General features: G+C 37.8%; 1 protein-coding gene across 1 annotated transcript in view; it reads left to right on the top strand.

Moving 5' to 3' along the window:
• The window catches only part of DNM3 (dynamin 3), a 903,988-nt gene that overhangs the window by 314,594 nt on the left and 574,299 nt on the right, over positions 1 to 15,095 (top strand). Inside the window, exons 5-6 of the mRNA XM_007947116.1 lie at positions 10,957 to 11,055; positions 11,660 to 11,820. Coding sequence (XP_007945307.1) covers positions 10,957 to 11,055; positions 11,660 to 11,820 — 260 coding nt within the window. The remainder of the gene's footprint in view (positions 1 to 10,956; positions 11,056 to 11,659; positions 11,821 to 15,095) is intronic.

Raw genomic sequence — 15,095 nt, 5'->3', positions numbered from 1 at the left:
AGTGTGTGAATTCCTTTGTTTCTAGGTAAGACTCTATTGACTAATGTTCTTTTCCTGATAATGGCTCACATTTTCCTTCTTTGTGTATCTAGTAGATTTTGTTTGAATGATGGATATTTTTAATTTTACTTCATTGAGCACTGAATTTTATGATGTCTGTGGGACTTGCAGATCATTTCATTTTTCAAATTACTATTTTTAGATTCTGTGAAGAGTATCTTCTGGTGTCTCTACTAAATGTCCTTATATTCAACATTTTCCTGCTACTCCAGTTGATGGAAACTTAAATGATTCCCATCCCTGTGTGAGACATAGGAATTGTTTGGTTTAGAGCTCCCAGAAGTTATTTTTACCTAGTTATGTGGAGTTTTTACCTTATACATGCATATATTCAAAGGCTTAAGGGGACCCAGATGCAATTTCAGGGCTCATTCTCTTCATAGCTTTCTTTTATCTGATACACTGTCCTGAAAATTGTAGTTGTCTTGACCTCTTTGAACTCTAATATATGTTTCATCTAAGCAAGACAGCTGGAATCTCTCTGGATTTTTCCTTCTTGCACTGATAGTCCAGAAATTGCCTATAACAGAAAATGAGTTAATTATATGGCTTCCCTTGTTTGTTTACTCTTTCTCAGATATTATAGTCCTGTAAAACTTGTTTTAAGTCTGAAAACAGTTGTTTCTTTTGTCTTACCTAATTTTCCAATATTTTATACCAGAAAGGTATGTCTGAATCTTTTACTCTCATAGTGAGAAGCAGATATTACTGAAACCCTTTGCTTAATGGAAAATTCTTAATGGACTTTTATGGCTCAGAGCCTTCTCCATATATCTTCTTTTGTTTGAATCACAAGAGCAGTTGGCTTTTTCATCAATGAAAAACTCTTATTTCCAGATTCTCTCTAATACCTTTTATTTCTGCTTACAAAAAGATAAATTTCTTGTGTGAAATTTATTAAATGCTTTCCTTTAAGTTTCAAGGAACATTCATGACAAATTAACATTCTGGTTCTTTTCAGCAGGCACCTAGTCTGCCTTACAAACTATCACATATGGTAGTTTACAAAATACACAGTTACTGCGTAACATGAATCTCCTCCATCTTTCCAACTTGCAATATTTGTTTCCTTGCCACTTGCTTGCTGAACTAGATTTTTGTTATGGAAGCTCTTTTCTTCAGAACATTACTTTTTGTATTAATATGTAGCAATAAGTAGACTGGAGCATATAATAGAACAAATAGTAGAAAAGTCAGACTGGTCATTGTTCAATTTGATATGGTGTTTTTTCTCCATGATGTCCTTCAGAGACCCAGAATCCTTACATCTTGTCATGCATAAAAATATAAAGACTTAGCATCTAGCAAGTGGAAGTAGAAAGAGAAGGAAGTAATACATGCGGGAAGTTTAATCACTTCACTGATGTAATTATGTATTACTTCTGCTCATATTCCACTGTCTATAACTCAGTCACAAGCAAAGTGTAATGGAGATTCTAACTCAATTGTAAGGGAGACTTGAAAATGTAGTCTAGCTGTGTGCCAAGGAAAATTGGGTTCAGGTGGACAGAAAGCAAACAGTGTATTTAAGTGTATGTAGATTCTATATTTCTTTTTTTGTTTTTTCATGCTTTAGTCTATTTTCAAGTACAAATTCATAGTGAAAATACCACTCCACTCTAAATTTTCTTATCTTTGAGTACTTCTTTCTTCTTTCTCTCTCTACTTTCACTCTTCCTCTTCTCCCTTCCCTCCACATATATTAAAGATTTCAAGTACTTTATAGGTTCTGTGATATATTGGTGACTATGATAGTCTTTGTTACCATAATGTCAATAACTTTCGTATTTTCTATTACTTACTTAATACTTTGTCTAGTATCAAGTGATATGCCTAGTACCTTATGATTTTGACAGTGAAAACTGTATTATGCAGAATTGCTAGATATAAAAAGAAAATGGTGTTCATGGAAAACTTATAGGAAAAAAAAAAAGATGAAGCTATTCTCATTCATCATTGATTGCCTTCAGAAATAAAATACTTCATAATCCTTGCCAAACAGAAAGAGCATGTACTTCAAAACCACCCAAATCCCACCAAAATTCAAAACAAAACAAAACCAGTACATTAACTGAAGGGCATCTAATTTCCTAAGTCTGTTTTCAATTTTGCTATATACATTTTTATACTAACTTTTCATTGATTTTTTTTTTTAATCATTGCTGTTGTTTCAGTGTATACAGTGTCTCATATTTCTTTTTTTGGCAGCTGCTAGTGTGGTTCATAGCTTGGTTTTATCTCATTTCCTAAGTAGATGATACAACAGACTACTTAAAATTTAGTTGCATATATAAACTAAAAAAATGAAAATGTTCTTGCAGGAAAATCATTGTGCTGACAATGGACCTAGGTAACAGGTGTAATAGGATTGTGTTTATTCTCTGGAATTGCATTTTAATTCTTGTATATATGCTTATATTTTCACTTATTTGTTCATTTAATGAATAAACATTTATTGAGTTTCCATTGTGTGTTTGACACTTATGGGAATTTCTTAAAATATGTAGATAAAATATAATCCTTGCCCTTGTAGAGATTTTGGCCTACTGGGCAAGATAGACAAACAATCAGACCCTCAGTATACCTGTCGCTGGCAAGTCTGTTCTGACTCATAACAACCCTGTAGGACAGAGTAGAACTGCCCTATAGGGTCTCCAATGCTGAACTCTTTACAGAAACAGCCTGCCACATCTTTCTCCCACAGAGAAGCTACTGGGTTTGAACCACTGACCTTTCAGTAAGCAGCTGAGCATTTAACCACTGCACCACCAGGGCTTCTTCAGTGTAGTGTAAGAACTATGATTTTGGCATATACAGGCTGCTTTGAGGGCACAGAGAAAGGGCCCCCCCTTAGACTTGTGGAAGCTTGATCAAGACTTTCAGATGAGGCCTGAAAGGAGTTTTGAAGGATGGGTAAGAGTTGCCAAGCAAGAAAGAGAAAGGAAGGATATTTGGGACTGAGGAGAGAGAATTAAGAGGTTGAGGAAGCAAGGAAACATGGCAACATAGATGAGGGATTGTTGTTGTTATGATCCGTAGAGTCTGACCCGACTCATAGCGACCCCTCCTTGGGTTTCCGAGGCGATATCACTACGGAGGTAGATTGCCCAACCATCCTTCCAAGGAGTGGCTGGTGGATTTGAACTGCCAGCCTTTTGGTTAGCAGTCAAGTGCCTTAGGCACTATGCTACCAGAGCTCCCAGAGGAGAGATTAAGTGTGGAAATGGTGGTAAGAACAAGACTGGTAGATCACAATTGTCATTTATTGAATAGTTTTTGTGTACTAAGTATTTTATATGTATTTAAGACAATTCTATGACATAGGTTTATTATTTTCCCCACTTTATTAATGAGTTAGAGTGAACATGTAATTTATCTTTCAAATTGGAAACATTTTTAGTGTGAGAGGTGTTACTATTAATAATTTTCACAGGACAGCAAATATAAGCTGAGATGCATAATTACTCTGCTGATAAGGTTACCATACTGATAAGAAAACTGATGACATGGAGCTAGTAAGGAACACAGGTAGGATTTGAACCCAGATGGCCAATCTAGAAGTGCCTGATTCCTGAGTCAATGCTCTTAACCTCTATGCTGTATTAAAACAAACAAACAAAACAAGCCCACTGCCATCAAATCGATTCTGACTCAGAGCAAACCTATAGGACAGGGTAGAACTGCCTTGTAGGATTTCCAAGGCTTGTATATCTTTGCAGAAGCAGACTGCCTCAACTTTCTCTCACAGAGCGGCTGGTAGGTGTGAACTGTTGACCTTTTGATTAGCAGCCAAATGCCTTAACCATTTTGGAGAGCCTTGTGTGTCTTTTCAAGATCTTCATCAGGTCTTGTAATTGTAGTTGTTCTTTACTAAAGAAAAACATAATTGAAACACAATCTCATGATTTCTACCACTTGTCTGTCAGTTTTTCATACTGTGGTGCTTGTGTGTTACTGTGCCACTAGTATTTCAAATACCAGCAGGCCCATTCGTGGTGGGTAGGTTTCAGCAGAGTTTCCAGACAAAGATTGGGAAGAAGAACCTAGTAATCTACTTCTGGAAACAATGGCCAGTGAAAACCTATGGATAGCAGTAGAACATTGTCTGATAATGCCAGAAGAGCCCCTCAGGTTGGAAGATACTCACTATATGACTGGGGAAGAGCTGCCTCCTCAAAGTGTATAGGGTCACTATGAGTCAGAACTGACTCAAGGTCACCTAACAAGAACAACAACATCTCATTATTTATTAGATCTTAATTTATTATTTTTATTCTCCTTTTAGTCTGAGGGTGAGGATTTTATTAATTTACTCTTTAATTTACTCATTACTATATATAATCTCTTCTAAATCTGGAAGTTATACTTTTTTCCAGAGCTCTGGGCTTGAAAGAGACATCTAGTCCAAACTTTTAGTTCTGTAAATAAACAGGCAAAAGTCTATAACAAGTTGTCAAATAACACAGGTAATCACTTGTATACTCTAGCTAAGTATTTGGAGGCATAATAATATGTTGTCCTTGTTACTAGGTACCATCAAGTTGGCTCTGACTCATAGTAACCCTGTGTTCAACAGAACGAAACACTGCAGTCTTGTTCCATCCTCACAATCCTTGCTGTACCTGACACCATCATTGTAGTCGCTGTATCAGTCCATCTTGTTGAGGGTCTTTCCCTTTTTCACTGATTCTCCACTTTACCAAGCATGATATCTCTCTACAGAGAATGGTCCCTTCTAACAATATGACCAAAGTGAGATGAAGTCTGCCCATTCTTGCTTCCAAGGAGCATTCTGGCTGTACTTCCTCCAGGACAGATTTGTTTGTTCTTCTGGCAGTCCATGGTATTTTCAGTATTCTTCACCAACACCATAATTCAAAGGCATCCACTCTTCTTCAGTCTTCCTTATTCATCATCAAGCTTTCACATGTATGTGAGGCGACTGAAAACATCATGGCTTCAGTTAGGTGCACCTTAGTCTTCAAAGTAACAAATTTACTTCTTAATACTTTAAAGAGGTCTTTTGAAGTGGATTTGCACAGTGCAATACAATGTCAGATTTCTTGACTGCAGCTTCCATGGGTTTTGATTGTGGTTCCAAGTTAAATGAAATCCCTGACAACTTCAGTCTTCTCTCCATTTATTGTGATGTTGCTTATTGGTCCAGTTGTGAAGATCTTTGTTTTCTTTATGTTGAGGTGTAATCCATACTGAAGACTGCAGTCTTTGATCTTCATCAGTAAGTGCTTCAAGTCCTCTTCACTTTCAGCAAGCAAGATTGTGTTTTCTGTGTATCACAGGATGTTAATGAGTCTCCCTCTAACCCTGATGCCATGTTCTTCTTCATATAGTCCAGTTTCTCTGATTGTTTGCTCAGCATACAGATTGAATAAGTATGGTGAAAGGATACAACCCTGACACCCATCCTTCCTGATTTTAAACCATGTAGTATCCCCTTGTTCTGTTTGACCAACAGCCTCTTGGTCTATATACAGGTTCCTGATGAGTAGTACAATTAAGTGTTCCGAAATTCCCATTCTTTGCAATGTTATCCATAATTTGTTATGATTCACACAGTCAAATGCTTTTGTGCAGTCAATAAAACAAAGGTAAGTGTCCTTTTGGTATTCTTAGCTTTCAGCCAAGATCCATCCAACATCAGCAATGATGTCCTTCATTCCGTGCTCTCTTCTGAATCCAGCTGGAACTTCTGGAAGCTCCCTCTTAATATACTACTGCAACCGTTGAATTATCTTCAGCAAAATTTTACTTACATGTGACATTAATGATATTGTTCAATAATTTCCCCATTCTGTTGGATCATCTTTCTTTGGAATGGGTACAAATATGGATCTCTTTCAAGTCATTTGGCCAGGTAGCTGCCTTCCAAATTTCTTAGCGTCAACAAATAAGTACCTGCAGCACTGCATCCATTTGTTGAAACATCTCAGTGGGTATTTCATCAATTCTTGGAGTCTTGTTTTTCATCAGATTTTTTCAGTACAGCTTTTACTTCTTCCTTTAATACCATTGGTTCTTGAGCATATGCTAGCTCCTGAAATAGTTGACCTTGACCAATTCTTTTGGTACAGTGATTCTTTATATTCCTTCCATCTTCTTTTGATACTCTCTGCATCATTCAGTGTTTTGCCCATAGCATCCTTCAATGTTGCAACTCAAGCCTTGCATTTTTTTTTAGTTTTTTCAGCTTGAGAAATACTGAGCATGTTCCTCCCTTTTGGTTTTCTAACTCCAGGTCTTTGCATTGTAGTACTTTAGTCTGTCTTCTCGAGCTGCTCTTTGAACTCTGCTGTTCAGCTCTTTTATCCTGTCATTTCTTCCATTTGCTTTAGCTACTGTGTGTTAGACAAGTTTCAGAGTCTCTTCTGACATCCATTTCAGTCTTTTCTTCTTTTCCTGCCTTTTTCAATGACCGTTTGCTTTCTTCACATATGATATTCTCGATGTCACTTCACAACTCATGTGGTTTTCAGTCATTTGTGTATAATGTGTCAAATCTGTTTTTCAGAAGATCTTTAAATTCAGGTGGGATGTAATCAAGGTCATATTTTGGCTCTCATGGACTTGTTTTCATTTTCTTCACCTTCACCTTCAACTTGCATATAAGCAATTGATGATCTCTTCCACAGTTAGCTCCTGATCTTGTTTTGACTGATAACATTGGGCTTCTCCATCACCTCTTTCCACAGTTGTAGTTGATCTGATTCCTGTGCAGTCCCACTGTCGAGGTCCATGTGTTTAGCTGCCATTTATGTTGTTGAGAAAAGGTATTTGCTATGAATATGTCATTGGTCTTGCAAAATTCTGTCATGCAATCTCTGGCATCATTTCTGTCACCACATTTTCTACTTACTGATGAATCTTCTTTGTTTACAACTTTTGCATTCCAATCACCAGTAATAATCAGTACATCTTGATTGCATGTTTGGTCAGTTTCAGAGTGAAGAAGTTGGTAAAATTCTTTAATTTTCTTGTCTTTGGCTCTGGTGGTCGGTGTGTAAATTTGAATAGTAGTAGTATTAGCTGGTCTTCTTTATAGGCGTATGGATATTATCCTATCACTGACAGCATTGTACTTCAGGATAGATCTTGCAGTATTCTTGGTAATGATGAATGCCTTGCCATTCCTTTTCAATTTCTCGTTCTGGGCACAGTAGACCATATGATTATCTGATTCAAAATGGCCAATACCAATCCATTGCAGCTCACTAATGTCCAGGATATCGATCTTTATGCATTCTATTTCATTTTTGATGACTTCCAATTTTCCATATTCCAATTATTAATGGATATTTGCAGCTTTTTCTTCTCATTTTGAGTCCTGCCCCATCAGCAAGTGAAGGTCATGAATCCTTTACTCTGTCCATGTCATTAAGGTTGACTCTACTTTGAGGATGCAGCTCTTGTCTATTTGTATTTTGAGTGCCTTCTGACCTGAAAGGATCTCTGGTGGTACAATGTCTAAGGGATATGACTGCTAAGGAGAAGGAGAAGGCTGGCAGTTCAAACTCACCAGCCACTCCACCAAAGGAAGAGGGAATCTACTTCTGTAAAGATTTACCACCTTAGAAACCCAAAAGGGGTCACTATGAGTCAGAATGGACTTGATGGTAGTGAGTTTTTGGTTTTTTTTCTCCATGATTTAAGGGGCTTATCTTCTGGCCTACATCAGACAATGTTTCAGGGCTATTCATGAAGTTTTCTAGTAATATATCAGACAGTGTTTCACTGCTATTCACAAGGTCTACACTGCCAAATCTTTTCAGAAGCGGATGGCTTCATCCTTCTTCCCAGTCTGTCTTAGTCTGGAAGTTCAGCTGAAACCTGTCCACCATGAATGTCCTTGTTAGTACTTGAAATACTGATAGCATAGCCACCAGCCTCGTAGCAACATCCAAGCCATCACAGTATGACAAACTCACTGACAAGTGGCAGCAGTGATGAAAAACAGAGTTAGTTTGCCTGGATTTGAATTTTAGCTGTCCTTTCTCCAAACTGTGAGCTCTTAAGAAAATGTATTTTTCCCCCTCAGTCTCACTTTTCTCATCTGTATAAATGAGATAATAGTAGTATACATCTCATAAGAGTGTTATTTTGAGTCCTAAATGGGGCCGATACATAATTATGTTTATGTTGTTATGTGCCGTTGAGTCAGACCCAACTCATAGTGATCCCTCCTTGGATTTCTGAGGTGGTATCACTATGGAAGTAGATTGCCCAACCTTCCTTCTGAGGAGTGGCTGCTGGGTTGAACTGCTAGCCTTCTGGTTAGCAGTCAGGTGCCTTAGGCACTATGCTACCAGAGCTCCTGATACGTAATTAGTGCTCAGTAAATGTTTTCTATTATTATTTTCACCCGGGTCCATAGATCCCCGGGAGAGTGCTTCTAAATCATGCTGCCTTTGAAATCTTTCTGACACTGGGTTTTTGAGATCTTTCAATGTAGGTATTGTGTCCACTAGTATGAGTGCATTGATTATTTAAGCTATGTAAAGTTCCCTAAGAAGCTCTTGTGGTGTAGTGATTAAAGCATTTGGTTACCAACCAAAGGTCAGCCGTTCAAACCCACTAGCTGTTTTGCAGGAGAAAGATGAGGCAGTCTGTTTCCATAAAGATTTACAACCTTGGAAACCCTATAGGGGTCACTATGAGTTGGAATTGACTTGATGGTAGTGGGTTTGGTTTTTTGGTAATGGTCCTTACGGAGCCCTGCTCGCACAGTGGTTAAGCTCTGGGTTGCTAACCTAAAGGTTGCTGGTTCAAACCCATCAGCTGCTTCTTGGGAAAAAGATGTGGCAATCTGCTTCCATAAAGATTATAGCCTTGAAAACTTTATGGGACCTTCCTATAGAGTCATTGTAAGTCAGAATCTTCTGGATGGTAATGGTCCCTGGGTGGCACAAATGATTGTTCTCCACTTCTAACTTAAAGTTTGTTGGTTTAAACCTACTCAGTGACTCTGCAGAAGAAACGTCTGCTGATCTGCTTCCATAAAGATTACAGCCAAGAAAACCCTATGGAGTAGTTCAACTCTATAACACACTGCTATGAGTCAGAATCAACTTCATGGCAACAGGTTTGATGGTGGTTCCCCGCCCCCCCGTCTTTTTTCTTCTGTAGTCCATTTATCTTCTGATTTCTACCTCTCTATTACCCCCTTCCTAGTCTTAGTTCTCTATCTGGCCTAGATTGAATTGATGATCACCTGAGTTGCTCTTTTGTCTAAAACCTTCAACATTTTTACACCACAGTACTTAGCTCAGGAGCTCTGGTGGTGCAGTGCCTAAGGTATTTGATTACTAACCAGAAGGCTGGTAATTCAAACACACCAGCCACTCCATGGAAAGGAGACAGGGTGATCTAATTCTGTAAAGATTTACCGCCTCAGAAATCCAAAGGGTGTCACTATGAGTCGGAATTGACTTGATGACATTGAGTTTGGTTTTTTCGTTTAGTTTGTTTTGGTGCTTAGGTTGTTTGAACCCAGAAATTCAGCACCCATGATCAATTCCCATTTATCTACTTTTCTGCATCAGGCCTGCCGAGTACTGCTGGAGGAGATAAAGCAACTGTGTTGATTGAGGTTCTTGCAAGTTTCTAATTCTTCATTTTCACCTTTCAACCATTTTCACTGGTCCCAGTTGGGATTCCCTGGGTGGGGCAAACAGTTAATACACATGGCTGGTAACTAAAAGATTGGAGATTTGAATTTACCTAGAAGTCCCTTAGGGAGCTCTGGTAGCATAGACGGCAAATAACAACAACAATAACAACAACAGAAGTCCCTTAGAAGAAAGGCACAGAGATCCACTTCTGAAAAATCAGCCATTGAAAACCTTATGAGACACAGTTCTACTCAGACCCACACACATGGGTCACCAAGAGTAGGAACTAACTCAGTGGAAACTACCTCTATTTATGCTTACTCTCTCATTCAATTACTGATTGTCTCATCACTTTATCACTATCCTCAAACCTTTTTTCCAACTTCTCATCCTTACTTTCCTGGAGATAACTTAGTCTCTACTCTTATTAAGAGAAATGAAAGCATCAAATATAATTCAAGTATGAATCACTGGGTAAATACTATCCATTTTATCCAATGAAGAATACATAGGACAAATATAGTGTGTCTGACCTGCTATATAAAATGACTGGGGGTTCTTAATTATTTTATGACTGAAAGAAACCTTGGAAGTCACAGATTCTAGCTCTTTATTTTATAGATGAGAAAAACTGAGGTCCATAGAGTTAAGTGCTCTGGTTTGAGACTGGAATCCAGGTCTCATAATTCCTTTTTTTGTTTTCTTTCCATTAAACCATTTTTGCTTTTCTAAGGAACAGTAAATGCTGTGAGACTTACAAGATTATTTTTGGTGATGGTACTATCTAAAATCTAATTTTCTTCTTTTTGCATTTTTGAACTCAAATGCTCAGCACTTGATAAATAATAATCTTTGGTTTATGACACACTGTCATCATTGTTCTGTATTTGTTCTTAACAATTCAATATGTGAACATTTTAAAGCATCCACATTGTGTGGAGTACTGGGAGGAAAAAACATATGGTTGTTGTTATGCATTGTAAGAAAATAAATTCATATATTTAGAAATATTTTGGTGAAACAGCTATTTGTTATTTTCTTATTTAAATCAAAGGTTATCTTATGAATAAGTGAGTTTGCAACTTTCCTCTTCATCATATAGAAATTCACCAGACTGGGTAGTAGTGAATAAGAAAACAAAATAAGACCTAGAAGGCCAAGAAGATGAACAAGCATATGGATACTTTACATTTTGCAATGAGATATATATATCTCTAAAATTTATTACACTTCCACAAATTGTTTAATGTCGGTTGTGTTTATGCTGCAGGTTTGAGAACCATTGGAGTCATTACCAAACTGGATCTTATGGATGAAGGAACAGATGCTAGAGATGTGCTAGAGAACAAGCTGTTGCCTCTTCGTAGGGGTAATGTACTGATCGTCTGTCTATACAGGACTTCCTTTGATGATATGGTAGAGAATTATTGGGAAACCAGTGGGAGGCTAGCTTTTAATACCTCCTTAGCAGCAAGGAACAGAATTATGATTTGTTATAGTTTGTATGGAATGGTACAAGGCAGCGATGTTCTCAAATGATGTGTTAAAAATGATCCAAATAAAGAACTAGTCCTTAAAATAACGGGACTAAGCAAACAGGAAAAGGAAGGGGTTTGAAGGGAGAATGTAAATATTCATCATAGTCTGCATAATATATACTATTCTGTTTTAAGTCTGATTTATTTATTTGTCTGCTATATAGCAAAACAGCCAAGAGACATGCTTTATTAAACTGCACACAGCTTTTAAGGACAAGAGGCATTATTGTGTTGATGCTAAAAAATTATTATTAGCCAAAACAGAGGACTTTGTCAAACATTGGTGTCTCAAATGGAGTTTTAAAAAGGGATCCAGTCTTCAGCTCTTAAAAATAATCTTACTGTTCATTTTCAGCCTATTTAAAAGCCTTGAAATCTCCCATGAATAAGCAAGAAAATGTGTCCCAAACTCCATAGATATGTGTTTTATTTCAGGTTACGTGGGGGTGGTAAACAGAAGCCAGAAGGACATAGATGGGAAGAAGGACATTAAGGCTGCCATGTTGGCAGAAAGGAAATTTTTTCTTTCCCATCCGGCTTACAGACATATTGCTGATCGAATGGGCACCCCACATCTGCAGAAAGTTCTTAATCAGGTAAAAATCAACATGTTGGTACTTAATAAGAACAATTATGAAATATGTAAGTGACTACTGAGATACATAATTCTTATTTTTACCTTTTTTTTTTCCCCCCAAAGCAAGATGTTTAGCTTCAGTATGATAGGAATTAATAAGAATGAATACTTGGATCCATTTCCTTACTACTCTCAGTGAATAGAATTCAACTTAATATTATTCAAAGAACAATGCTCAAAGCATAAACACATTTATTTATGGACAGTGAACAAGGACATAAGTTTTAGCACACTATTCAACAACTTGTAGTTAAGTTAAACTTGTATATCTCTGAAAATTTGATCTCTTTTTGAAATATCAATTAGTAATGATCATATTAGTTTTTTTTGGTTAAAATTTCTTTATGGTTTTGTTTAGGATTGATGCATTTCTTAATTAAGGAATCATTGTACACTCATCTATGATGCTTTTCCTAATAACCACTTTCCCTACAACAGAATTATGCCTCTGCCTCTGTACTTCATGAACTGTACACACTTCTTCCATAGAACCTCAGTGCACTACCTGATTATGTATTTTCCATCCCTTGTTAAAGTTAAGCTTCATTGAGTTCAGGGACTCTTCCTGTTTTCAGTATACATTGACTCAGTATGATGAGCATCTTTCCCCACAAAGGAACATTCATAATTGAAATCTATATATACCCCTTCAGTGGAGCAGTTCTACTCTGTAACACATGGGGTCATCATTAGTTGGAATTGACTTGATGGCAGTTGGTTTGGTTGTTTTGGTTTAAGGTATGCTTTCACTTTCATCTTCGAACTGACTTCTACCACCAGTCAGTCAGTTTGTCATACTGTGGTAGTTTGCATGTTGTTTTGATACTGAGAGCTTTTTTTTTTTTTTTTAATTTTATTGTGATTAGGTGAAAGTTTACAGAGCAAATTCATCTTCTGTACAGCAGTTCACATACACTTTGCCTCATGACATTGTAATCTCCCACAAGCCCTCCTCCCACTTCCTCCCCATTGCCACCTCTTTCCTGTATCCTTCTCTCCTGTGCACTCCTGGCCCTTCTGTTCTCCCATGATTGTTCTCTCCTAGGAGTGTATCGGTATGTCATTGTTCAGCTCATGTGCCTGCCCTTTGTTTGGCTGGAAGCCACAGGAGTGGGTTCAATTCCTGATGCTGGGAGCTTTGCCACCAGTATTTTCAAATATCAGTAGGGTGAACAGGTTTCAGTGGAGCTTCTAGCCTAAGGGAGACTTGGAAGAAAGGCCTTCCAAAAATTAGCAATGAAATTCTTATGAATCACAGCAGAATTATACAATACAGTCCTGGAAGATGAGACCCCTAGGTTGGAACACACTATACAGTAGCTTCAGCAGTGGATTAAATATAGCAATGATCATGAAGATGTCACAGACTAGGCAAGATTTATTTTGTTATACATAGGGTCACCATGAGTTGGAGCCGATTTGGTGGCAACTAACAGTAACAATATGATCTTGAATATATCCCTCCTGAATTTAGAGATCATCTAAAGAATAGATTTGATGCATTGAACACCAATGACTGAAAGCCAGATGAATTATGGGAAGATATCAAGAACATTATCCATGAAGAAAACAAGAGATCACTAAAAAGCCAAGAAAAGAAGAGAAGACCAAAGTGGATGACAGAAGAGACTCTGAACCTTGCCCTTGAGCGGAGAATAGCTAAAGCAAATGGAAGAAATGAAAAGGTAAAAGAGCTGAACAGAAGATTTCAAAGAGCAGCTCGAGTAGACAAAGCAAATTACTATAATGAAATGTGCAAAGACCTGGAGTCTGAAAACCAAAAGGGAAGAACATGCTCGGCATTTCTCAAACTGAAAGAACTGAAGAAAAAATTGAAGCCTCGAGTTGCAATATTGAGAGATTCTATGGGCAAAATATTGAATGATGCAGGAAACATCAAGAGAAGATGGCAGGAATACACAGAGTCACTGTACCAAAAAGAACTGATTGAGCTTCATCCATTTCAGGAAGTGACATATGATCTAGAACCAATGGTAATGAAGGAAGAAGTCAAAGCTTCAATGAAAGAACTGGTGAATAACAGGGCTCCAGGAATTGATGGCATACCGATTGAGATATTTCAACAAACAGATGCCCCATTGGAGGCACTCACTCAGTTATGCCAAGAAATTTGGAAGACAGCTACTTGGCCAACTGACTGGAAGAGATCCATATTTGTGCCCATTCCAAAGAAAGGTAATCCCACAGAATGTAGAAATTATATCGCATGCAAGTAAGATCTTACTGAAGATAATTCAGAAACGTTTGCAGCAGTATATTGACAGAGAACTTCCAGAGGTTCAAGCCGGATTCCGAAGAGGACGTGGAACAAGGGATATCATAGCTGTTGTCAGATGGATCTTGGCTCAAGGCAGAGAATACCAGAAAGATGTTTACTTGTGTTTTATTGACTATGCAAAGGCATTTGATTGTGTGGATCATGACAAATTATGGACAACATTGAGAAGAATGGGAATTCCTGAGCACTTGATTGTACTCATGAGGAATCTGTACTTTGACCAGGAGGCTGTCATTCAAACAGAACAAGGGGACACTACATGGTTTAAAATCAAGAAGGGAGTGCATCAGGGTTGTATCCTTTCTCCACACTTATACAATCTATATGCTGAGCAAATAATCTGAGAAGCTGGACTATATGAAGAAAAACGTGGTATCAGGATTGGAGGAAGAATCATTAACAACCTGAGATATGCAGATGATACAACTTTGCTTGCTGAAAGTGAGGATGACTTAAGGCACCTACTGATGAAGGTTGAAGAATACAGTCTGCAGTATGGATTACATCTCAGTATAAAGAAAACAAAAATCCTCACAACTGGATCAATGATCAGCATCACAATAAATGGAGAGAAGATTGAGGTTGTCAAGGAATTCACGTTGCTTGGTTCTACAATTGATGCCAACGGAAGCAGCAGTCAGGACATTAGATGACGTGTAGCATTGGGAAAGTCAACTGCGAAGGAACTGTATCAAGTGCTGAGGAGCAAGGATATCTCCTTGAGGACTAAAGTGCGCCTGACACAAGCCATGATATTTCCAATCGCCTCGTATGCATGTGAGAGCTGGACAATGAATAAGGAAGACTGAAGAAGAGTTGATGCTTTTGAGTTGTGGTGCTGGTGGAGAATGCTGAAAGTACCATGGAATGCTAAAAGAACTAACAGATCTGTCCCGGAGGAAGTGCAGCCAGAATGCTCCTTGGAAGAAAGAATG

The sequence above is a fragment of the Orycteropus afer genome, unplaced genomic scaffold (genome assembly GCF_000298275.1).
Source record: "Orycteropus afer afer isolate SDZICR_OR568_19922 unplaced genomic scaffold, OryAfe1.0 scaffold00175, whole genome shotgun sequence".
Lineage (NCBI taxonomy): Eukaryota > Metazoa > Chordata > Mammalia > Tubulidentata > Orycteropodidae > Orycteropus > Orycteropus afer.
The sequence above is the reverse complement of the archived record's forward strand: the minus strand, read 5'-3'. Positions and strand labels throughout refer to the sequence as shown.